Source organism: Scleropages formosus, chromosome 14 (genome assembly GCF_900964775.1).
Source record: "Scleropages formosus chromosome 14, fSclFor1.1, whole genome shotgun sequence".
Taxonomy (NCBI): domain Eukaryota; kingdom Metazoa; phylum Chordata; class Actinopteri; order Osteoglossiformes; family Osteoglossidae; genus Scleropages; species Scleropages formosus.
The window spans coordinates 17,397,403-17,425,019 of record NC_041819.1 but is presented as its reverse complement, the minus strand read 5'-3'; the positions used below and the strand labels follow the sequence as shown (position 1 = coordinate 17,425,019).

Sequence of the window (27,617 nt, the reverse complement as noted above, 5' to 3'; positions counted from 1 at the left end):
AGTGGACCATTATATACAGTATGTATGTCATTGACAGCTGGCCATGGACAGGGATTTGGTGTAATACTTGCCTCCCAAAGTTTTGTGCTTATAGAAGCTCCTGTAGTTGTTTTTGTTGTGTATTTCTTGGCTTTAAAATTAGACATTTTGCACAGCTGGATATTTTTTTATTCAGCATGTTGGATTAGTTTTCTTAAAGGAATTCATGGGCATTTCCATGTGCAAACTTTAGCTTGCAGTTGCGTCCTAGGCTACTCCTCCATCTGCTGTCCACCACTTGCAATCATTAAAATTATATTCTTAAAATATTTAATCAATGAACACCCACATAAAAGCACATACAAACATTTTTTTGATAAAAAACATCATGTCTAGTTTTCTAATTGCATAATGAACTGCAGGTAAACATTAAGAGATGTATTTTCTGGAAGTAAGAATGTCCCTTTAACTGAGTTAAATTAAATAGCTAATCACCTTATTGGGTGCGCCAGATGAAAAGCTATTTCAAAATGTAGCATGAAGTATTGTATAGGCTATACATGAGAAAGGTGGTGGATCAATGGAGATGTCACCTTGCAAATGAAGCTACACTTTAGCATTACATGTATGTGCACATTCATTCATTCATTTACCAACACACTAACCTTTTTCTCCAAAATGATATACCGTACAGCTCAGAGAAACCAAAAGCACATTGTGCCAACAGGTAGACAGCTTTAGACCTAAGTATTTGGGTAAAGAATAACTTATTATGTGGACAAAATTACCCAGCTGTATAAATGAGTAAGTAATTGTAAGTAGCTCAGTTTACAAACCCAGCTATAATCTGCTTTTAGAGATTAAATAAGTGTTAATTAAATGAGCAATAATGCTAATGCTAACCCCTGACACAGAAAGAATGCAGTCTGGGAGGATGTCATATTGGACTTTTTTGTTGCAAGTGATTAGACTGAGAGGTACTAGGCAATGCAAGTTCTCAGAAGTTCACCAGGCGTGCCAGTCGGAGGTACAGAAATAAAGTACATATTCCACCATTACAGTCTGAGCTCTAAGGATAATGTCTAAGATATGTTTCATGCTGTAAGATGACTGGTAGTTATGCACATTAGGATCAAGCCAACCTCGCATGGATGCCAAAGTGGAGGGTGTGGATCTAGTAATGCAGTTTTCCGCCATCTTTCAGAGAAGAGATATTAGGTAAGTAACAGCTGATAGTGTCATTGCAACCTGGCAGTAATGCACTATCTACAGGAAGAGCTCCCCCGCAGGGCTGATGATAGTGACAGTAAATAGTGGCAATTTGTGTAAGACTTAGTGTAAGGGATGATGTTGGTTATCTGATGGTCGTAGACGTCTCTTTTGCCAGTACTTGCCGTACTTCTCGCAATGACATACTGCACTGGTAAAGAGTTGGAGAAAATTTGCTGGTAACTAGTTTTTCCCACCAGTTACTCGGTAAACAATTTTGATCAGGAGCTGACATGAGCTGACAGCCTGCAAGCTGCTGTGCGGCAGTTCCCAGAGATGTAGGACACTTGTGGGCTGTTTTGCTTTCACCCTTCTGTCCTGTTCATGTCATACAAGTATTTCCCAGGTTGCCCACCTGTGCTCAAACTTTTAATTGGTACTTTAGTATTTAAATTTCAAATATGATGTCCACAAGTGTTCACACAGTAGTATTATTCATCACTTGTGGAAAAAAACAATCAGTTTGCATGATTACAACTTTTAATTGAACGGAAACAATCCAACCCTTTACCCTCAGCTACCACATAAGAGACATCTGAGAAAGCAGATTAAAATAAGTATGTAGCTGCTGCTATCCCACTCACTTCCTTTGTGCATTTATTATGTTTCTGGTGTTTCTTAACTCTTTATTTCTTTACACTTCTGCAGTTTCTCCAAAGCCTTGTACAAAAGTGAGATTTGTAAAGTCTTGTATAATACAGTATATGACTATATTGTATAACAGCACAATATAACCTTTTATCCCCGATTCTGTGGGAACACATAGATTTTGCATTTAGCTGGCTGGTTCTTTTAACATTCCTCACACAGCAAAATGCCTTGACATTAGACACGAAGATACCTTTTAACGAGAAATGGCAACTGCATAAAGACCAGATGGAACTGCTAGGAAGAAGTTTGTGCGAGAAACCAAAACATTCTATTTCAGACACGCATTGAGTATGAACAACAGGGCTCAACAGTCATTGTGGCATTTGACACCCCTGTGATCCGGTGTCAAATCGGGTCTTCTTCAAGTTGGAAAGTGTCTTGTCTTAAAGCTAAACCTGCATCGGTATTTCTTTGAACTTTCACGGTGACCTCCGAAACTAAATGAATTTCCCTGACAGGGCATGTAAAGATAAGTCCTGCCTGTAATCTCCCACTGAAAATCTGAAGTAGCAGAGCACCATCAAGACAGTTTTATGAGCGAGACGGACCTACCTTTAGACACGGCTGCTGTAACCCTTGTGAAAGAATATATTTTTTAATGAAACGCACATGATGAATAACGCTCAAGAGGGCATCGAAACAGAACTGCATGTCTGTTTTTTTCCTTGTCCATATACATGCTTTATCTTTGTCCTAAATTCTTTGGTCCCAAGCTTTTCCACTCATTCTCAGTGTTTTTAACTAAGCTATGATTTTAACATCTCCTTGAAGTCTTTTTAAAGTATTATCCAAAGTTAGTAAAAAAAAAATTGAAATATACACTGGAGCACAATTTTCAAAGTTCAAGGGGAGGCACATATAACAAGTGTGTGGAAGTGCCAGCCAGTCCAATCTGATTCTTGATGACCTCATGTGTGGTTGTCTAGGCAAGGGGCTAACAGAAGTAGTTTACCAGATAAGGCACAAGAAGTAAAAAAAAGCATATGGGGCAAATTACAGATTTGCAAAGAAGGGGATGTGTCCTTTTTTACCTTTATACTTTAAAATATATGTACTTTGCATTTTCCCAATCCTATTTCAGTACAATTGCGTTGTGGAAATGGATGCGTTATTTGCTGCTGAATGTGTTATACCCGACTTGGTCCAAATTGCTCAATTTTACCCTTACATGCTCAGCCTGTTTTGAGACAGTTGAGGAAGATTATCAAGCTATTTGCGCCGACTGATGGAAGTTGGCTGGTTCATCTTTTCGTAGATCTTGTTTCACAATGCAGAAAAATTTGAGTGTGTGTTTGGGGTGGGGAGGTTGGGTGTACCACTGAGCCATGCAGCCAACGAGGCATGGAAGACCGATCAGAGCTCTATAATTGGATTATCGGTGTTCCTGATCCACCATCATTTACTCATGCTCATATTTTCTTCGTCAATAGCTGCCTCTGTGAGCTCAGAACACAGGTGTTCTTATTGACCATCTTCATGGTTCCCTCCCTGTCGACAGAGACACTTCATTGTTCCAGTCATTGAAAGGTATGCTGAGTAAACTCTGAGGTTATTGTACTCATGTGATTATAACCCTTCACGTAATGATGGGCGAATGAGTCTTCCCCCATTAGGGCATGGTGTGCTTTGTTCGAGACCCCATGTTGGTGTTTCTTCAACCTAGTATTTTCAGAAACGTTTACAGAATAGTCAGCTCTGTCCATTATACTTGGGAGTACAACATGGCTGGCCTGATCAGGAAAACGCCTCAAGTAATGTGTTCTCCATACAGGGGCATCATAATCACAGTAGAGGATTGCTTAAAACCTCTAACTCACAAAAGGAAGAATTTTGTTCTTTTCTTTTTTGATGGAATAACAAGCCCTGGAATGTCTGGTGCTGGGAGATTTGGGCCTCCTAAAGCGCAGTGAGCTGTTTCACTCGGCCGCACATTAGTCAGAACTTAAATGTCACAATTCATTTGTCTACTTTGCGTCGGCAATGTAATTACGTGCACTCCATTCAGCATGAGCGATAAATTATTAAGCAACACGGAAAGCTCACAGAGTGTGTACATTCTTAGCCAGTAAGTTTCTCCTACATTTGGCGATAGTATGAACAACCCCCTTTTTTCAGCATCCATGAAGTTGTACTCTTTCCCTCTCAGTTATCCAAACAGCAGCAGCTTAAAAAGCAGGCATAATGACTAAAAGCAAAACTGAAAAAATGGGTGCATAACAAGGTTGTAAAACAAAAGCGAATGACTGATGAACACTTTCTCCAAAAGTATTTCTACCGTATTGTGTAAAAATATTTACTGCCCTTGGCTGTCTTATTTGTGAATCCCTATATTAATATTTTGTGTTCACGAAGGAAAGTTTAGGCCACAAGGCTAATTAGGTTGAATTTTCTACAGAACTAGGATTTCTGAGATCTGCTTGTCTTATCACCCGGGTGCACATCTCCACACTACAGTACGCCATCAATAACTTTGTCACTTGAGATAAAGGATTTGTCAGTGAAACGGTAATCTTTGTCAACAGAATGGAAAGAGTGTCCGTCCGCCAGCGCTGTGGTTACACAACCTTCAATGCAACAACTGCCTTTGTGTCACGGCAAAAAAAAAAAAAAAAAAATCACAGTATCGAGGCCAGTGCAAAAGGGGGTGGGGGGGTTTTGTGCTTCTACTGCTTCGAGCAACGGGTCGGCAGGGGACCGGGGACCAACAAGCTGTTACATCATATCTGCCGAGTCACGGGCACGCTTGAAAACACCAAGTGAATGCCACTAACACTTCATCACCATACATGTGAAAATAAAAACACGCCTGAGCCCTGTAAGAGATTACAAAGAAAAACAAACGCTCAAAAATCCAAATGTGTAAACACAGTCTTTGCTGACCTGTGACTCACATTTGATTAGCAGACACTGGAAGACAACTCATCTGTGGATGAGGAGTAGCAGTCAGTTAGTCTGCTGATTATGGTATTATCATTTTACTAATCATGTCATATGAGAACTGGAAGTGGAAGCAACATAACAAAGGATTAAAAAGAAAAAAACAAAAAACCTGACCTCCTTTTGAATAGAAGTTCATGGTAGTAAACACTCTGTATGGAAATAAATTTGCTACTTATTTTTATGTTTTTGTCTCATGGTTTTCTCCAAAGTGATTTACAATGCTACTGTAGATTTGTTTACTAAGCTGCTTAAAATTTAATGCAAACTTCATGCAGCTGTGTAACTTTTACTGTATCAAGTCAGTGTAAATACCTTGATACGGAATACTACAGTCGGAGGTTGGATCAATACCCACTTCTTCAATTGAAGGGTGACGCCTCTAACCGCTATGCTTTCTACTGCCGTCTACTTACTTTATGATGACTACTAAAAGCAAGTAAAAGGAATAGCAATGCACATATATTAACACTGAAATAACGATTAACTTATGGATTGAAATGAAAAATGGAAAACTGAAAAGTAACACAAAGTGGGAAAATTTTGATCGTTTTGATCAAAGTCGCAATAGAAGGGTCGCAATCTCCAGCTCCCGAAAGGAGTCACTCCTGTATGATCAATATCCAATTTTTGCTGAAAATGTCAAGTCTCAGTCGGCAGTTTAACAGCACGCCAGTCATCTCTCAATTTCATCAGCGATTAGCTACGTCCTTCAGAGGCATTCTGGCCCTTGCTCCCGCTGCCAAATTCTTTAGCATTCAGATCATACGTGGATCGCGTCAATCAAACCCAGGCAATAATATCACACTGATGCTCGCTATTCAGGAGTCGGCTGGTCTCGAAAGTTGTTTGCGGGTTGTGACTGGAATCACCGATGACACAACGATAATGCATAGCACTGACTTTGCCACTTCCTGTCTCATATTTTGGCTAGGCATGTTTTGCTGCAAATAAAAAGCAACGTTGACAACGGCATGTACATTTCTATCAGGTGTTCAACTGTTTGGATGTTTACAACATAAGATAAATGGCTTCAGGCAAGGCAAGTCAAAACAAAGAAGGCAACCACCTCTAACAATTACCTCCAATCTAATAAGTAATGACTGATGTCGTCATCGTCGTTGCGCTTCTCTAAGATGATTGATAAGTTACACGATCCCATTCAAGAAGCCAGTAGTTTCCTGATAATTAGAAATGAGGTAGATTTAGTTATACCCTCTTATCCAGCTTGTTGGACTTTCTGGTCGGGCACTAATTGCACCTTATGGGTACGGTCATACATCATACTCTGTCATGTTCTAAGTCACTGTATCGTTCTCATTTTTATACCACAATATTGATTTTTCTCAAAAGTTTCTAACAGTTTTTTTTTTTTTTTTTTAACCGGTCTATGGAGATTAGAAAGTTTTAGGTTCATATTTTCAGTGAACACCAAGTAGGAAGCAAATGTTTTGATGACTGTGGGTGCAGACTGCTTTGTGTTTGCAGTTCAGTGGGTGAAATGTGTAAGCCCAGCAGGGCACAAACTACCCGTTTTGCACGTGTCATATAATGGAGGCAAAATAAGAACTGCAGGCATTGAAGGTGATCGCAGAGTTATTGACAAAGATAACATAGAACCTGCAAACTCCACACAGACTGAGCTGAACTCAAACTTACACCCATAGAGCCCAGGTGTTGTGAGACAGCAGCGCTGCCCGCTGTGCCATCATACCACACCTGTGCATGATACGTAATTGAAAATTTTATGAAAGATGTATCATCATAATAAATGGAAATATAAATGATTGAGCTAGAGTTTAGTTCAAATTTATTATATATATAAATTATATATATATATAAAACAAATATCAACTAAAATATATAAATAAATTAGTCATTAATACATAAATACATAATGTGTATATATATATATATATATATATATATTAGCCAAAACAGTTTAATGTTAATTTTCCCCATAATATCCTGCTGTCTTTTTTCATATCTGTCTTAACTGAGGATGGCGCATATCACCTGAATTTCCAGTGTCTTAAAATAATTGTGCAATAATGTCCCACGCAGGCTTCATCTAAATCTCATTAAGGCTTAATTATCTCCTCCCACATTTTGCCGTCTAGCGGTGAAAACGCCCACAGTAACATATGCATTTAGGTCACATATGCACAGGCAAGTCTGTCAAGTTTGATACGCACAAACGCAATTGTGCACAACCGAAAATTATCCTTGACTGCATTTTTTTCTGCTTCATAGCATTTTTTTCACTGGTAAAAATGCACATCTTGTGAATATCGGGTACAGAATTACAACTGAAGTTCATCTGTACATTTAAAGCAATAGTTTAAATTTTATCATGACAAACAGATGTGTTTATTATAAAAGGGGCAAATGAGATATGAACAAAGATGAGCAAAATGAGCATCTTTGATAAATAAATTTGGCTCAAAGTGCATCTGGCTGTCACGACCACACCTGCACCTCAACCAGCAGCACCTGGCTACTAAGCACCTGACTTCAGCTGAAGCACTTGGCTACAAAAACGACCACTCGACCATTCCCTAGTTGTGGAATCTCTCTTGGTACAACTGTCTCCTCTGTGCTCTCAAACTTACCTTGCCTTACATATCCCATGTCCTGTTCCTCATCGTTCCCCAGTCCAGCTCTACGCCCCCTGTAAATGACCGTTTGCCTTGTCCCCCGACCATAACTTCAGCTCTTCGCTTCTACTCTGTTTGCCCTTCCCTGACCACAAGAACAAGTCTGATCCCTTAATACTGAATAAACGATCCTACACTTGGGTCTAGCCTCTTCCACGTCCTCTGTTCCGCATGACACTGACATTTAATTAAATTGGAGCGTTTATTGAAGAAAATAGTACTGAAGAACATACTATTGTAGAATGTAATGGAGGAGGAATATTTCTGAAATTTAGAGTCTTCTAACTGATATTGTGCATATGACTGGGAGAACAGTTATTGTGAAATACAGATGCTCTTTGACTCACAATGGATCAACTTATGAATTCTCGACTTTATGATGGTGCGTTAGCGATAGACATTCAGTAGAAACTGTACTTCGAACTTTGACTTTTTTTCCAGACAAGCAATATGCGATGTGATACTCTCTCACGATGCTGGGCAGTGGCAGGAATCCGCATCTCCCAGTCTGCCCCGCGGTCACTAGTGTATACAACCAATATTCTACAGTGTTCTGTGTTGCCGGCATTTTTTTGGATACCCCCTGTATCTACGTTGTGTTTTGTGCATCCATCATGTCTACGAAACTCCCTTCTGTGTCTCCTGCTACAGGTGAGGAGAAGAAGGGGAAGGCAATTACTCTTAAGGAGAAACTCTAATTAGTATGTTTATATCTATAGTATTTATTATTATATTGTAATATCTTCTGTTTTCACAGTGTTTATTGTTTGTTGTTTAGTAATTACTGTACTGTCGTGCTGTTTTGCACACATTTTGCGCACGTGCACTTTATGTAGTCCTGTGTATGTAGCTTTGTGTTTTATGTAGCACGTTGTTTCATTTCACTGTGTACGGTACCAGTTGTATATGGTTGAAATGACAGTAAAGCCACTTTGACTTTGATGATGGCAGCTAGCCCGTAATGACCATCGTACATGAACTTGGACTTTCACAATCAACGATCTCGACCATCTTGAAGGATAAGAAGCGATGATGTTCGGTAGGTTAGGTGTATTAAATGCATTTTCGACTTACGATATTTTCGACTTACAATGGGTTTATCGGAATGTAATCCCATCGTATGTCGAGGACCATCTGGACTACATGTCTATGAGATGAAGATGAAGACGATGAAGTAATAAGTGCTTATACCAATATCACTGAGTGATGATGACGTGTGTTTGTCTGTTTAAATCATATCCAGTAAAAATGAGGCTCCTACAGTATTTTATCCTGTTTTTTAAGGAACTCAGTATTGTTAACTGTGACACACATTTCATTATTCTTTAAAAATGTGTCATGACAAAGGGAAAGCGAAAGGTTGACTGAGTAATAAAGGGGACATGAAATTAACTGCTATTTAGCAGACATTTTTCTCTAATTTGACTTATAATTAGAGATTATCTTGATGATAATATGTGCTTTTATGCAGCAGGGTATTCTTACTGGATCAATTCAGGGTAAGTACCTTGATCAAGGCTGCTGCAGCAAGTGGTACCAGACTGAAGAGATACATGATATTGAGCACCTTGCAACACGTGTGTTAGATCATTGCATATAGTGTAAAAAAAAACCCTGAAAACATCTCTTGTACCATGAAAGAGGCCTGTCATAAATTCAGTTCCTTTTTGATTTAGCACGATAATTCATTTGCTTCAAAGTTACTTCTTATGAGGAAAGTTATATGTGGCTAAACCAGATATATATTTTATTATACTCACACACAGGCTGAAACTGCTTGTCCCAAGCAGGGTCGCAGTGAACCAGAGCCTAACCCGGCAACACAGGGTGCAAGGCTGGAGGGGGAGGGGACACACCCAGGACGGGACGTCAGTCCATCGCAAGGCACCCCAAGCGGAACTCGAACCCGAGACCTACTAGAAAGCAGGACTCAGCCAAACCCGCTGTGCCACCGTGCCCCCCCTTGCTGTAAAATACCTCCTGGGAAAATTTTACAAACACATGTAGCAATGACAGAAACAACAACAAGAAAAAAATGCTTATGTAATACAGATTTGATCTGAGTTCTCAACCAGTGTTCTTATGTCAAAGTCACATTGTATTAATATGTTTCTCTGCTATACGCACACTCTCACACACACACACACACACACACACATTGATTAAAACCGCTTGTCCCAAGTGGGGTCGCGGCAAACCGGAGTCTAACTCGCCAACACAGGGTGCAAGGCTGGAGGGGGAGGGGACACATCCAGTACGGGACACCAGCCCGTTGCAAGGCACCCCAAGAACCCCAGACCCTGGCCAAAGATTATTGACTTCTTGCCTCATATAACATTAGGATAAGAGATGTAAAGGGACTGTCATGCTGGGTGTGGGGGATCAGGAGAGCAGACTCAAGTGCTGATGCTAACTCGCTTTATTTGTATCACACACAAGATTGTACCCAGAGAACAGAGCAAAACAGTCAGCCTCAGAAGATAGGTGAGGAGAACGTCTCTCAGTTGGAGGTTCCATGGCCAGGTGCGTCAGAGCGGGTGCTTTTATACTGCGTCTCTGGGGTCATCACCGGGGTGTGAGGTTGTCATCAAGCACGTAGTTGCTAACTGTGCAGTCGTCGGGCGTGCCAGGGGCGCCAGTACCAGTGACATGGACAGAGCAAAGCAACAATGAATTTATGTCTTCATTGATATGCTGTTCAAATAAAGTCAAGCATAATCTTGATTGACAATGTAAATTGATTTTATGTCCATGTAAATGCAGGGAGACAAAAACAATGTTAGCTTGAGATGAAATGACAGCTTGAATGGGTAATCAGCCGTTATTTTTCATCATAAAAATTCAGTCAGGTCAAATTATTAATAATTCATTTCAGTGATAAATTAAGTACTTAAACAATTAAACAAATGTCAACTTCGATGGGTAAAAGCAACTCTTTAAATGCTGAACCATGACTTCATGTGCTTACTCCTGAATAAATCATTTAAACTTGCTACCAGAATTTTATGCTCCCAAGAATTTATTGTGTCCTCTATTTACACCTTCAACAGGTAATTGGTTGGTTTATAATTTTAAGAAAAATTAAACAAGGGGAGGAGTCATTGCTTGCTATTCGGATATTTTGTTCCGTCTAACCTCAAGCTCTGTAGTGCAAGCAGCTGCAAACCTGTAATTTCGTAACAGCCAAAAACTGTATAAAAAGGATTTCTGGATCTCGTGTGTGTGTGTCTCTGTGTGTATGTATATATATATATATATATATATATATATAGTTTCCAAATGCTTTCCTTTTTAAATATAGGACAATAGTTGTACTGTACTCTTTACAAACATAGCTGTTTGTAAGGGCTGTTTTCCCTCTGGCCTGAAGATCAGCAGTATGCTTCTCCTGGAGGAACCCATTCTCCATAATGCAGATGTGGTTTACTTTGTTAAAACAGTGTAAGAAAAGTCCATTTCTCCACTTGCTTTACTTCGGCCCTCTCGTGTCTCTCCGAGGCAATGCTACGTGCCTGTATCTAATTCCGACAGTTTACTTCAGCAAATAGTTTTCACGGTGGGTTATCTTGCATCAGATATGGAACTTCTTACAGAACATAATCGTACAATAACAGCTGGGGATATGTATTCTCTAACATAAAAGACCATTTCAAGTATGGATACATGACTATGAAAGACTAAAAATTTGAAAAGGACAACATTAAACAGCAAATCCGGTTCCAATTATTCACAGATTTAAGCTTGTTTAATTTTCGAACTGTGACCACACATTACAAGCAGTTACTGGTAATGAATGAATGAGTGAGCAAATTTTTGATTTTCAGCTGAAATATTACATTACAGATCTAATCTATAATATTAGATTACATTCATATAAAGATTCGGATTTAATAAATAAAATATTGATACATTTATATCATATATATATAATTTAATGCCTTTGATTTGACATATATCAAATCTGTGTACCATATGTAATAGTCAGGATGACGGTGACTCAAATGCTGCCTTAGAAAACCTATCCCAGATCAGTCACTCTCACACACACTTTGTCACATACTAGGGGCAGCACAGTCCACAGTTCACCTGAACATTTCACTTCATCATCTCGATCTCCTATTGGAAGAAACCAAAGAAAACACAGGGGCAATGTGAGTATTTTACACCGACAGCTCCAGGGCCCAATTTGAGCCCACAGCCCCTGGAATTGTGAGGTCACACGACCGCTTCCCCCTGAGTCACTGCTCCCCCTTTTGAGCTGCATCCAACTGAAGATAGAGAAATCTTGTTGGTTGCTGCACAAAAAACACTACAGTACAGTACAGAGACAGCATTAATGTTACACAAGTCCCTTTAAAAGAATGATTTCAGCACTGACTCATGACTGATCTGGAAACAGAACATCTCTGGAACAATATTTCATACAGTAATGCTTTGTTTGTATTTCTCATTTCTGAGACATCCATATCTGACGTTCATGCAGCCATGTTTTCAAATATTAGAATATATTCATATTTATATTTTTAGTATTTAGACAGTACGTACTGTTTGTGCAGTAGATCTGGATAATGCTGCCTGGATCTGCATTTAGATTGTAGGCTGTTGCAAGCCTGGGAATTGGTGCGGAAAATGTCTGAAGGGTCAACAAGAGTGGGCTGGACCAGAGTAAATGATGCTCCTCAAATCTCAGAGGGCTTTCTACTTTGCGTAGTGCTAATCATCACCCGGCATCTGCGGCCTAGATTTCCTGTCAGTGCTGCGCAGAAAGCATTGGGTGATGTAGGTGTTATGTCCACAATCCGTGAAGGATTGGCCAACCACAGCCTCATCCTCCTGTATCTCCACCACCTCCAGAGATGATTCTGTTATAGCTCCTCCACTATGCTCTTTACAGTTATTCATTTAGGTGATGCTTTTCTTCAAAGTAACTTACAACACTAACCTATGTACAGTTATTGATCTATTTATACTGCTAGATAATTCCACTTGAACAATTTTAGGATAAATATCTTGCACAAGGGTACTATATGCAAAGGTGAGATTTGAACTTGCAATCTTCAGGTCAAAATGCAGCCACTCTAACCACTACACTACTAGCTGCCCCACCTTCGAAACCCTGGGTTTCAGGGTATATTGATAGTGCTGCAACAGAACCTCATATCTCACAGTTCATGCTAAGTGGCTTCAGTGCTAAATAATATTTTCGAAGCTGCAGGGTCCCCATTGTCTTAATCTCAGAAAGAAATGGCAATCACCTGTGCCCACGTTGTTTTGTATTTGTGTCAATGGTGAGCTCAAACCTACTTTCAATTTTAGCATCTCACAATAAGTCTTTGAGTTTTACCTTTTGTAATGCTGGAAATCTGCAGTTTTAAAAAGGATAAATAAGAGAATGGACTTACGCACACTCAACAATAGCTTATTCCATCATCCACAGTTACAAAGGCACCCATTAAGAAAGCATCAATTTATTTTACATCCCTGTAATCACAATTTTATCCGAACCACTGAGAAATGTTGCCTTAGAGTGCATGTTTCTAGAAAGAAAGCATATTGTTTGTGCTGATTTAGGAAAGTATCAGTTACATAGTTATACTCCAGTAGACAGTACAATAAAAAATTTTTCTATTAAATCATGGTCAGAATATGAATGTCTTATATGATTCCTTCGACACAGTTCCTTCTCAAGTTGCTTTGCCACAGAGAAGCAATAACAAAATACCACCAGAAAACGCACTTTTGTCAGGTGCACATCATCAGTAATGTTTCTGATATGCACAAGCAGTCCCTACACGTCATCAACACTTTTTTCATACCTATATTTCAAATATCAGCTAATATGTATCATATTTGTGGCGGGTGCCATATGAGTCAACGCCACTTGAACATATTTTCGTTGTCTTTTGAAATTTCTTTTCATATTTTTTGCATTCTGCTTGTGAGTGAAATCCAGCTACTCTGAGTTCAAGAGGTCGCCTCATAAATAAGCTGCCCTCTTCTTTTTGTGTGCAGTGCCATCCTTTCCACAAACGAGAGGCACGCGGTTTTGTTTATGACCATAAAATTAGGAGGAAAGGTTTTATAGAATAATTTTCCCAAACATTTGTTCACAAAATTACGATTATGGTCGCTTCCTTAATGTCTTGTAACTTACGACTTGTGGTGTCTAATGAATTGTGACATCAAGTGACTAGTTTCTGTGTTTTTGCTTTATACTGAGTCTATTACCTTATTGTTTACAGCATAGCTATTTAACAAAATACCTGCATATATTGAATAATACATATATAAAATATAGAGAATTATATTTTACATAAACACACACATACAACATACATACCCCTCCCTGCCCAAGCAGAGAACGATTACAAGAACTAGCTGCAGCCTCCATCACTCCCCCACAAGGCTGCTAAGGACTGAGGACTTCAAAATTTTTATCTAATTCTTATTTATTTATTTATTTATTTATTTATTTATTTGTTTTATTCTTTCTGCTGCTGTTTTTGAGGGTTGCCACACAAAATTTCATTGTACTGCATACAATGACAATAAAGTATCTCATCTTATTCAGTATATATTTTAGTAGGTATTATCTACTTAAGTATAATTGGCCTATGTTGTGACTACTTTAGGAGAATCCCATCAAGAAATATTAAAACATTCACAAGATTTCCATGCAACGTATGTGATGATTTCAGTCAATCAGTCATCAGTTGTGTAAAGTGATTGATACTTTAAACCTTCCAGACATTGTTCTATGATGTGTGGTGTATGGTAGCCTCATTGACTTTCATCTATGGGTTAGGCTCAGTGCACTTTCTGACCTTTTATCGAACTTGGTCTAAAAAAGTGTAAAGTGTTCTTTTAGGCCAGATGTTTTGGGAATAAAGTCATGGGCTCAGACACCAGAATAACACACATAACACTGGTATCTGTGCTTGAGCTCAGCAGTGAGATGATTTACACTGGCATGTGTCCAAGGCTGGGTCAGTCCATCAGCAGGATACACAGCTGCACAGACAGGTTAAGAATACTGAGAGGTGTTTTGTGTGCCTCTATTATTGTATCTTTTGTCAAGAGTTATACACTCTCAAGAGTATAACTCGTTACTCAGCGTGTTCTGGATAGATGAGTATTGCATCTCAGTGGTCATATTTATTTTGGCAACAGGTAATTGGTTTTTGGTTGTGAAAGAATATTATAACTAAAGTTGCGACTGTGAGTACAGAAATCACAGTGTATTTCAGTAAGAGTAAAAAAATCCAAAAAATCTTTCCGACTATATTGGATTGCTAGAATATTTGTTAATTTTTTTATATTTAGCTGAATGTTGAGGAAGGGAGGTGTGATGGCGCAGTGGCACAGTGGGTTTGGCCACATCCTGCTCTCTGGTGGGTCTGGGATTCGAGCCCTGCTTGGGATGCCTTGCGATGGACTGGTGTCCCGTCCTGGGTGTGTCCCGTCCCCCTCCAGCCTTGTGCCCTGTGTTGCTGGGTTAGGCTCCAGTTTGCCATGATCCCGCTTGGGACAAGCAGTTTCAGACAATGTGTGTGTGTGAATGTTGAACTTGGTATTTTTGGTGAAATGTTTTGTTACCAGTCAAGGTAACTTTGACAGTGCATGGGGTGAGAAGTGAAGGGTGAGGGGTGAGGTGTTAAGGTTTGAAGTAGTGGAGAAGTAGATGGCACCAAACCACTACCTTTCAGTCGCGGAATCGCAATTGAGACAACCGTCCCCTTTGCTTTCACTAGTCCTCCAGACCTGTTCCTCTTCTTTGTTCCTCTCCTTCGTGCTCCCCTGATCGGCTCCACAACTTCCATGGTAACGACCCATCGCTTCATCCCTTTTGACTATGTCTCTGGATCCTTGACCCCAAACAACGTTCACCAGTCGACCTGACCCTTCACCTGTCCCTGACTACAACACTTGCCTTGTCCGTCCTGATTGCAATAAACATCCTGCACTTGGGTCCACCATTCTGCATGTCAGCTCCCAGTCTTAACCCTATCATGGTGGGAACAACAGAGATAGTGTGGATAGTGTAGTTACTGTTAATGCTATAGATATTGTCCTCCTGACACATTATTACAAGAATTCCAACAATGGTATTAAGATGCTGATAAACACAGGTCTTTATTATGACTCCTCTGTTGTCCTTGGGCTTCATTGCTTGTATGGTCTATGCCGTTTTCGTAATCCAGGTAACATAAATAGACTTTGATTATTATGATTTACAGTAGCATATGTGCTCTTTTTATTAGACCCATAGCCTTTTTTTTTGAAGGTCACACTTTCAGTTTTCTTTCGCCATAGAAAGTAGCATTGCAGTGAAACCTTGTAATTATCAATCATGCACAAATCCTACATTAGACAAATGAGGAAAAATTGGACACTTCAAACGATGAATCTGAATAGTTCCTTAAAATGAAAAGTAGCACTGTAAAAAAAAACACCGGACGATTTGAAACACACTGATGACCCAAAGAGGAATGCAAAAGCCTCAAAGTCAAATAAGAGGGAAAGCTCAGGGAGGGCCCCTCTTCCATGAAAGGGTTCATCAGCAACAAAAGAGGTTAGTGTTGGTGTTTGGAGCAGAACACGAAGACCTTGGTTTGCAGAACGCAGAACTTTTACGAGCAAATCATCATAGCCCTGGAGCGAGGTATGACTGGGTGAAGAGGGGCACAAGATGCTGTATTGTGAAACACTGGGTTTTTATTTTTCAAATTTTAAACGTTACAACATTAATCTACAAATGTTTAAGAGATACATAAGATGGGAGCGTTTCGCATCCAGAATGTGAATGTTTTACATTACTAATGTTTTTTTTTTTTTATTTTCTGTTTATTACTTCTGATATCACATTGACACCCGCGGACTGACCACCAAAATCCATTCCCATCTGTTGCTTACTCCTTCCTCATGAAAACTTGAAAAATGCGAGCTGAACCTTAAAAAAATCCGAAACATCATCAGCTCATATTAAGTACTTACAGGTATTTACCCATCCACACAACAAAGCAATATAGCGCACACTCACACACCGAGCGCAATTTAGTGTGACCGGAAGTAAGTCTTTAGACTGCAGGAGGGAATCCATGCAATTCCACTGAGGACACAGAAACTCCACACTGCTGAACTCAGACCTATGTCCAAATCACAGGCTAGGGGCTGTGAGGTTATAGCCCGCCTGACTGGACCACCGTACCACATGATGGAGAAAAGAGACTGGCAGATTGTTGACAATCACTGACAATCACTGACAATCAAAACAACATTTTTAAAGTACACATTAAAGGCAAACTGTGCAAACATGGGACAGATATGTATTACATTTTCAGCATGCTTGGGGAATTTGTTAAACCAGCTATTAATGTAAATATGCACATACAACATTATAACATTTAAAAAATGCTGAAGTAACATTTTTTCTGATAACTGTACTATGTTGGGTTTTTATTGGAAGCAATTTACTGCCAGTTCACAGTATATTATCAATTCAGAGTAGGTGATTGGCATTCGGACCTGGGACTCACTCTTTGCATGGTGAAAGCTCTAACTATTATGCCACCTGCTGTTCCCAAGGCATATAGTATAATATATAACATACATAAATTTGGCTTCAGTGCAAAACCTGGGCAGCAGTAACAAACAGTTTTCAACTCAATATTTATTAATTTAGCTGACACTTTTCTCCAAAGTGACTTACGCTGTTAGTATGCCTACAATTATTTTCCCCATTTGGGTAACTTTATTGGAGAAACTTAGGGTAAACCTTTTGCTTGAGGAGAGTATAGCCAGGGGTGGGGGTCAAACTTACAACCTTTGAGTACAAAGGCAACAGTACTAACCACTATGCTACCAGCTGTCCTTGACACATGAACAAATCATTTACAATGGGCAACATGTCATGGGGCTAAAAGGAATGAACTGGAAAGTAACACACACACACACACACACACACTTTTTGAACTGCTTGTTCCAGACAGGGTCGTGGGGAACCAGAGCCTACCTGGCAACACAGGGCGCAAGGCCAGAGACACACCCAGGACAGGACACCAGTCCATCACAAGGCACCCCAAGCAGGATTCGAACCCCAGACCCACCAGAGAGCAGGACCTGGTCCAACCCACTGCACCCCCACACCCCCGCACCCCCTTAGAAAGTAACACACATTAACAAATGTCTTTTCATTGAATACATTTTACAAGCAGGAATATATGTTCATCATAAAAATTTGGGTTTCGATGCAATAATATTTAGACTGTTTGGTAACAAAAAACTATACAGAGGAATTACTGTTTGGCGAAATTTCTTTTGGTTTTTTTTTTTTTTTTTCATGTTGACATTTGAAATAGTTATGATTGTAAAACAATTACTTTTTTTGTGTTTAGCTAAGTGGGCAATTAGTACAGTTTGTCATATGATGATACTCTTCATACTTATGAAGTGACACACAGATGATGCAGTTATAACAGAGGGTTTTAACATGTGGTCCCACGCTGTGAAGCTTTGATGAATCATATTTATTTTTTCACGTGACGTAGAGGTTGCACAGTCGTCAGTTCATTCTTGAAAATAAAAGGTCATCTGAGGTTTCCACCTTGCAAAAATTAAGAAAGCAGAAATAATGTACTGCAACTGATAGAGATTTTGATTTACAACCCAAAAGTTACTGAATCCTGCTTCCTTTGTTTGAATCCTGCTCTCACCAGTAGTCTAGTGCCCTTTTTCAAGGTTCTTACCCTGAATTGTTCAATAATGTCAAACTGCCGTATTAATGGGTCAGATACTCTAAGCTGCTTTGGATAAACGAGTCAGCAAAATCCAAGTTTTAGGATTAAGTGGAGCAACATATAATTGTTATTCTGCTGTTTATCTGTTATAGAAATAAACAGTCTTTATGTAGATAGCAAACAAAAAAAATAATACAATACTGTATTGCTACAAAGAGGGGCGTGGTGGTGCAGTGGGTTGGACCGGGTCCTGCTCTCCAGTGGGTCTGGGGTTCGAGTCCTGCTTGGGGTGCCTTGCGACGGACTGGCGTCCCGTCCTGGGTGTGTCCCCTCCCCCTCCGGCCTTATGCCCTGTGTTGCCGGGTAGGCTCCGGTTCCCTGTGACCCTGTATGGGACAAGCGGTTCTGAAAGTGTGTGTGTGTGTGTGTGTTTTTTGCTACAATGCGTGAGTTTGGGCATTCTGGAAATTTCTTGGATGATGTTAGGAAAGTGACTATTTGGCATTGTGGGAATATCTGTGAATTTGCTATTAACGAATTAAAAAGAGGAATGCTAATTTAAAGCACTGAAATTCCTCAAGGTCAAAGACTAAGGTTGACTATCTGCAAAGTCGAGTCTTTAAGGCAGACATGCTGTGTAAAGCGAGGACATTCCGCAGTTAGGGGTAAGTCAGATGTGTGCAACGCCTCGCAGTCTGGAGCCCAGGGTACATGTGAGGAGAACTTCACCACTGCCTAGGAACTACTAATATTTTATCTTTAGACTGCATTCAGCGAGAAATGAGGACATTTTTCAGGCAGCATGCAAGATGAATTTGATTTGCTTCAATGGTATTGATGTAGCTATGTCATGGGAGGGTTTTAATATCAAAAGTGCTACTCATTGATGACCGTGAGTCTCATGTTGCTTCGTTTGAGGACATACTAGTTTGGGGACAATGACCTTCCCCTCCAGAACTTTCCACAGCTTTGGCATGCAGCTCAGTTGAATCAACGCTTGTTCCCCCCAGTCTCTGAAATTCTTCCCCTTTTCCCTATAATAACAGCTATTGACAACCATTGAATTTATGAAACCTTCATCTGTGCTTATTATTATTATCAGAGGTTCCAAAAAAAGCCAAAAAAAGCCCGAAGTCTGGCACGTTAAGTTAAGAATGTGTTTATAAAACACTGTGAGTTGCAGTGCTGGCATGCATGGCAGGGTGGGACAGTAGGGTCCACTGAAACACTAAGTGTTTCAGAAAGAACCAGGATGTTTTGCAAAAACATTTGCAAATTCGCATTTATTTACTTAGCAGACACTTTTGTCCAAAGCAACTTACAACAGATACTCTGTAGTGTTATGAGCCCACATACCTTATTCACCAAGGTGACTACATTGCTGGATATACTACTTACAAGGGGTTACTCATCCATGCATCAGTGAAACACACTCACACACTATGGGGGGAACCTGAACAGCATGTCTTTGAACTGTGGGAGGAAACCAGAGCACCCAGAGGAAACCCACACAGACACAGGGAGAATATGCAAACTCCACACAGACTGAGCAGAGATCAAACCCACATCCTCTCACACCATCCAGGCACTGTGAGACAGCAGCACTACTCACTGTGCCACTGTGCCACAAAGTGATGAAATGTATCACAGTTCAAATACCACACAGTGAGACTCCACAACATTAGTTTTTAATTTTAATTACCATTAAAAATGGTTTAATAGGAATAGAATGAAAGACTAGTAAGAGTGCGCTTCAGTCTAGCTCTAAATTACCACTTATTTAGAGACAGACTGGTGTGTGTGAGTCATTAAATGGGAATAAAAATAAATGGGTTATTATTTTCATAAATTCATGTTTCTACTTAGTAGATGTCAATCCAGGTAAGTATTAATAAAAAATAATAAATCTATCTTGTCTAGTGCAAGGCTGTGGTGCTCTGAAGCCTATTCTGGAACCAAAGAGCAAGAGACAGAATACATATGATCCTGGTGCTTCATATATCCATATGACTAGTGTCTGATCAAATAATCATTAAGTTTTATGGTGAGCCCCATATCTTTAATATGGTAGAACTGTGTTTTGTGCCATTTCCTCTGTATATGTAGCTGCATTTTGTGGAATGTGCCTTTCTGGGTTAGATTGCCATTTTATCTAGAAGCCCACTTTCATTAACACCAACCTTTTGTATTTTAAGGTCATGGCTGAAGGTATTGCCTCACACCCGATTCCTCCAGAACAGATTTCAGACTCCTGTGTCCCTGCAATGCACAAAAAATGTGAAAAAATGTGATGCACAAGCAATCAAAAAAAATGTGGCCTTAATGCTGCATTGGTAGGACAGCTGGTAGTGTAGTGGTTAGAGGTACTGCCTTTGGACCCAAAGACCATACGTTTGATCCCCACCTCTGGCTATAGTACCCTTGAGCAAGGTACGTACCCTAAAATTGCTCCAGTAAATTACCCAACTGTACAAATGGGTAAGTGATTTAAGCATATAGTAATTGTGACCAGGGGTGCGGTGGCACAGTGGGTTGGACTGGGTCCTGCTCTCTGGGGGGTCTGGGGTTTGAGTCCCACTTGGGGTGCCTTATGGCGGCCTGGCATCCTGTCCTGGGTGTGTCCCCTCCCCATCTGGCCTTACGCCCTGAGTTGCTGGGTTAGGCTCTGGTTCCCCGCGACCCCGTATGGGACAAGCGGTTCAGAAAGTGTGTGTGTGTGTAATTGTGACTTTAGCATTGTAAGTTGCTTTAGAGAAAAGCATCAGCTAAATAAATAAATGTCAAGAGTACATAGGGTTTGTATGATGATGACAGCAATCATTTATTTTGTTATTTATGAATGAAATAACATGGATAGACTGGGCTGCAAAAACACAGACAAGTGCTAAGTGTGGGAGATGTTTCATTTATCAAAGAAGGTTATTTGCAGTTCTAAGTGATTCTATTTGGAAACTATGTAAAGAATAGTATACAGCACTTAGGAAGTATTTTAGTCGCTGGTCTTCATCTGTTGTTAGCCAGAATTAAATGTGGCACAGTTCATGTGTTCCAAAAACCTTTTTTTTTTTTTTTTGTCACACACTTGCACAGAAGCAATGGGGTGGAAACTAACGTCTGGCACTGATCCAACCACACAAAAGCTGTATATGCATGGCTACTGAAATGTAGTTTTCATGAATAGAAATGGAGCCACTGAAGATAATTTTTGGGCATTAATTAGTTTCTTGGTCCTCCGTGGGAAATATGACTGGAGTGCTCCTGCAGTAGGAATCTCATTCTCAGGAGAAGAGTTTCTCTGTTCTGCATTCTGCTCTTCCCTTTCAGTAGAGGTGATCTGACAAAGGGTTGTTGGGAAACGTGTGCATGTGTCCTGTCCATGAACAATGAGCTCCCAGGGAGGGCTTTCCACCAACGAGGACGTTTTGTCAGCAGGGGGGGACCGGCTGTCGCCATGGTTTCCACGGGATGTACAACAAACAAAGATGTGCAGCAGCAGGTGGATCTGCGAGCAGGCTGGCTGGCTTGATGGCCGGGCGGGCTGGGCGCTGTGCCGGAGAGCTACAGACAGATGCCGTGCCCCCGTTCCTTGGCACAATGCCCGCGTTGTACGGAAACAGCTGAGGGGGTCGGGGCAGCCAAGGCCCGGTCCGGCAGTCACCTGTCATTTGGAGTCTTACAAAAGAGCAGTGAGTCATGCCAACGTAGCGGAGGGCAATTTGACGGCAACTCGCCCTTTGCTCGTTAGAGCACCGCCGCTGTGGCACTAATTGCTCACTGCCCTTCATCTGCCTCTCGTCCAACCAAGCCATAATTTAGTCAAAGTCATGGAAAATACATTCTTTCATCACACAGCATTTTCCCCACTCGCATCATTACATTTTTTTATGTGTCCATTGTGACATTCGCAGTGCTTTGAGTAATACTCTGTATCAGCACCACTGCTCTTTTTATACTTTTGTCTTGTTTGCTTTTATTTTGTGGTTCAATAATGGCTGTATAATCCACTCCAGAGAGAAGTATCAGCAAAGTGGATATTGTGTCTGATTTCTAGCTTTCATTGGCATGGGGGCAAAAGATGGCAGGCCCATCCTAGAGTCAGCTGGTTCGACAAGCACCGCAGATATAGAGTGTGGTACTTGCATAGTGGCGCTGCCAGTGTTTGTTGATGTTAGATAAATTGTCCCAATTGAAACTGTCAGTGGGACGAAAGCGCTGGAGCAAAGCTCGATGCGTACACGATCGGTTTTGGATGCGCCGAGTCTGATTCAATGAAGCGCTATCACCCAGAAAAATAAGTGAAGCCAAGCACAAAGGCATTCATACAGATGTATTAAATTCCTAAGGCTGCTCTGACGCATATCTACCAGCAGTGATGACTGAATGATGTATGCTTTTGTAACATTAGTACTTGTGGAAATTTAACCCCTGACCTGTGAATCATTTGGGCATAATTTTCCTATGAGCTTACCACGGTTTAACAGTCCAACATAGCAATTATTACTGCACTGCTAGTGCATAAGTAAATCAAACAACCAAGTTCTCCTGCTGGCTGAGTTCAGTTCAGGACACGCATCCCAGCATTCATGTCAGTGACCTTCACTGTGGTTCCCCCAGCAGCGTAGCCAAGCAGCTGGCTGCAGAGATGGTGCTGTACACAGTCCAAACCATCTCGAACCACATAGTCCTCTCCGCATTACTCCCACAGACCCCAAAAGGCTACTGGAGGACGTCCTCGATCCGTACATGTGCAATGACTTTTTTGTTATGCTGCAGGAAATTATGTTGATTGTGGACCATTTTTAAAATTGCCCATTATACATTTATCAGTACATTTGTGGTTGTTGAACCTCTCTGTAGAATGTATTTGTAACTGGTTTCCCAGTGACTTGTTGTTAAAACATGATAACTAAATCAACCGCTCAACTTTGACTTGCACAACCTCTGAAATTTATAAAGTTGTCTAAGGGTAACATGTTTTCTTGCCCACAGTAAAATTAACTTGAATTTCTCAGACCAAAATTTTGTTTTTATTTAGTGGAAGTGAAGTGAACACTAAGATAAATTAGTACTGATATTACAATTGTATAAATATTGGTATCCCAGACAACAATGTAGTATCTTTTTAAAATGCTGTGTATTGCACACTTACACTGAATAAATGAGTAATCTCAAACCTCTCAAAATCGTACACACAAACACGCTGAGTCAACAGCGTTGCCTGTTGGGCGACCTTGCTGCTGGTGAAATGAGTCAAATCAAACAGATAATGGCTGCAAGTGTGTAATGAGGAGCTGATGTGCGTGAAAGGGTGGAGTACTTTCCAACTGCTTGCACAAAAGTGGTCCCTAAATGCTCTGCCTCAGTCACACTGTCACACTGAACACCAGAGCACAAAGACAGAAATTCTCATTTATTCTCAGGACGCAATGTCTTCATGAGTCTGGATCAGTGATTTAGATTTGAATGTTGTAGAAAAAAATGTATAATTGGAACTGTAACCTTATTCGATAATAAAATAATTAAATAAACAATTAAAACCACATGTTTACTCCTCTGTGGTTATAATTTATTAGGATGTAGGGTATTTCATTAGAAAGGACAAGTTTGCATTTGGAACACGTAGCAAAAATTCCTTTCTTACAGATACATGAATATAAATTAATCGGGGAAACAATCTGAGAATATAAATTATGTTATTAAGTTAGCTGTAACATCAAAAGGAAACAGCTGCATTTGCTAGCAATAAAAAGAACCTTGAGACCAAATGTTCTAAAGCATAAAAAAGTAATTCTTATTAAATGGCACCGAGAAATGCATATTGACAAACTGTGAGACAGATTAATTAAAATTTCTATCTTGATAATTGGTAGTAACTCAGAATTAACAAGATAAAATTTTGTTGGATTTTACGTCACTTTTTCTCATTTGCGACTCACAATTTGAATGAATACATTCAAATACAAAAGTGTCCATATTTAAAGATCTGATAGTAAATTACAAGCAGCTATATTGTAGTAGCTAAGGAAAGCAAGTTAGGGCACTCAAAAATGGAAAAATACATACACACATATCTACCTCTTCATGGAAGAAAATGTATTGTGTGTAAATGAGAAGTTTAGAATTATGGCATTTCAGTATTTGTCAGGTCCTGTATTACAAATATAAAGGCAGTTTTCGCTAAAAAACTGTTACACCTGCGTTCTGGTTTTCAGCTGTAGGTTTACATCCTCTCCATGAAAACTTTCAACAGGTTGATGAACACTGGGTAAAGTGAGTCATGCCTGGTCTGGATCCTTTTAGCAATATTTTATTATCTGTGTTGAGGTGTGTTTTGAAGTTGTCTTGCTGAAGAATGAAGGACTGCGTAACTAACCGCAATCCTGATGGAGCAGCACGCCTCTAAAGAATGCTATGACAGCAGTGCTGGTTCAGATTGCCATAGACTTGGTAAAGATCACTGACTTTGTGACCAAGAAAGCCACCCCAAATCATGACACTGCCACCCCCATGCTGAAGAGTTGGAACCACACAAGCACAACTCATGTGCTCACCCTCTCTGTGTCTTCCAAACACTCACTAGTCTCACTGGTTTGACCCAGATGTTCCATAACCAACTTCCACTCCTCAAATATACTGTATATAAGAGTTTAAGCTTTATCGTTGCTATTTTTGAGACATGTTACCACTGAATACAATTGCTTGCGTTGGCTTACTCCTCAATGGAATTCTCTGGTATGAACTGAAAGAAAAGCAGAGAACAAATCAGGAGTATGGCTGGTTTTTTTTTTTTTTTTTTGCTTTCTTTTTCAGTTTTCTGCATGTCACTTGACAGTGAAGAAATGATTGTCTTGCTGAGAAATATTACTCTTCCACACCAGAGGGATTAAGTGTGCATTACAGGAAATATTATCTGTGAGACAAGTTAACAGGAAACATTCTATTCTGTCATTTCATTTCTAAATGACACGGGAATGGCTGAGATACAAAACACATTACAAGATCATCTCATAGACCTGGCTAAGTCACAGATCTTTTTTTTTAATTGAGATTTGAGAAAGATAATCTAATTTAATTTGTGAAATTAAGTTTATTACTGGCTTATCATGATTTCTTAGTGTCTGTGCTAGTCATGTGTAAGGATTTTGTTTAAATTTTGCTTTGCAAACAGCCCCACAGGTTGTTTGGTTTTCAAAGAGGCTTATCTTTGAATCCACTACCTGAGGCTCCAGTTCTAAATAGATTTCACTTGAACATCCCAATAGATCAGGTTGTTAGCTGGATTGTTTTGGGCCATTTATCAGCTCAAGCAGCAGTCAGATATTATTTGATATTCTCATTCCTTCCAGTGTTGGGATTTAAAGGCCTCATTGCATTGTATCCAACTTTACCAAACTGACATGCCTTTTCTTTTCTTGCAGGGAACATCTTTGTCATCAGCCTCTCGGTAGCGGACATTGTTGTGGCTGTATACCCCTATCCCCTGGCACTTATGGCGATCTTCCATAACGACTGGATCATGGGTGACATGCACTGCCAGGTCAGCGGCTTCATCATGGGCCTCAGCGTCATTGGCTCCATTTTTAACATTACAGCCATTGCCATCAACCGCTACTGCTACATTTGTCACAGCCTCCAGTATGACAGGCTCTACAGCATGAAGAACACCTGCTGCTATCTGTGTCTGACCTGGCTCCTCACTGCCCTTGCCACTGTGCCCAACTTCTTCGTGGGCTCGCTGCAGTACGACCCCCGGGTCTACTCCTGCACTTTCGCTCAGACTGTCAGCTCCTATTATACCATCTCTGTGGTGGTCATCCATTTTCTCGTACCACTTCTGGTGGTCTCGTTCTGCTACCTGAGGATCTGGGTTTTGGTCATCCAGGTAAAGCATCGGGTGAAGCCAGACGCGAAGCAGAAAATAAAGCCCAGCGACCTCCGCAACTTCCTGACTATGTTTGTGGTCTTTGTCTTGTTTGCAGTGTGCTGGGGCCCACTGAACTTTATTGGTCTGGCGGTGGCCATCGACCCTGACAGGGTAGCACCAAATGTTCCCGAGTGGCTCTTTGTCACCAGTTACTTTATGGCCTATTTCAACAGCTGCCTCAATGCTGTTATCTACGGGTTGCTCAACCAAAATTTCCGCAAGGAGTACAAACGCATCCTGTTAGCGCTATGCGCCCCAAGGACACTCTTCATGGACACTTCCAAGTGCGGGACTGAGGGCATGAAGAGCAAACCTTCCCCTGCAGTGACGAACAACAACCTAGCAGAAGTACACTTGTGAGGAAATGAATAAGAAGTTGCCTTGCGAAATTTTCTCCACTTGCCATTTCAAACACATTGAGACAATGCTGTTTTAAAAATGTCATAGCTTTACATTTGCATATATTTGGCAAGTTATCACTGTGTGCCTCTTTTTCCGTGCAATATTGGTCAGTTTTGGAGAGGTTTATTTATTTTTGCCTTTTTTTTTGTTTTTTTTTTCTTCCACAAACCACATCCTGGTGGACTGTAACGTGAGAGTGTTTGTGGGCTTTTGGTTTCATATAATGCTTCCTGCCATTCATTTTTGTATTAACATGAAAAGATAAAAGAACAAGTAAACCCCTTTTTTGTTTGGTTTTTTCAACAGATATACAATACGCCTGTGCTTTCGCCAGCAGGAAAGATGTCACTGCAAATAAATTTTTTGTATATCACACTAAAAAACAATGCCTGTGCCACTCAGTCCAGAATTTACCGAGGACAAATAAATAGTTCCTCTTTTGTCTTTTTCTTAAAAAACCCATGTCTCAGAATCATTCAGATACTGTACGAACCACATATAACCAAACTGATGACAAAAATACTTTCATATTTGCCTGCTACGAATTTCAAAGCGTGTAGAAAGTTTTCAATTAAATCATCAGTGCAGAGGAAAATAACAGTGAGGGATCAGGTTTATCTAAATTATAATCATCTTGACTAAAGCATACTGAAAACCAGTGGGGGCCTATGAAGTGTTTGGATGAATTCAGTAATTAGTTATAATAGCAGATTTCTTAGAAAAATTTCATGCGGTGTTCAGCAAATTGTCGTTTTTTTGATTTCTTCCCTTTCATTTCCTAGTCATTTGCTTGATCTATTTAAGCAGCAACATAGCACCAAATGCATAAAGTATCCTGAACTCAAAACAAAATACAGGTACAAAGATAAAGCTAAAACAATTATATATACAATGTATTATTATACTGTATATAGAAGTAGTGAAAAGTTTGAAGACACGAGGACACAGTGAACAAAAGCATGGAAATTAAAACAATCCACCAGTGTCCTAATCTTTGGAAATTACTACAGAACAGCTGGGAAACCCTTTCACTTGATTTCCTGTTCAAACTTGTTAACTAAA

The 27,617-nt window shown here is 40.1% G+C and overlaps 1 protein-coding gene across 1 annotated transcript in view; it reads left to right on the top strand.

Annotated features, from left to right (window-relative positions):
* Window positions 1-26,513, top strand: part of mtnr1c (melatonin receptor 1C) — a 44,468-nt gene extending 17,955 nt beyond the window's left edge. Inside the window, exon 2 of the mRNA XM_018746564.1 lies at window positions 25,648-26,513. Within this exon, the coding sequence (XP_018602080.1) occupies window positions 25,648-26,513 (866 nt within the window). The remainder of the gene's footprint in view (window positions 1-25,647) is intronic.
* Window positions 26,514-27,617: the final 1,104 nt, after the last annotated feature.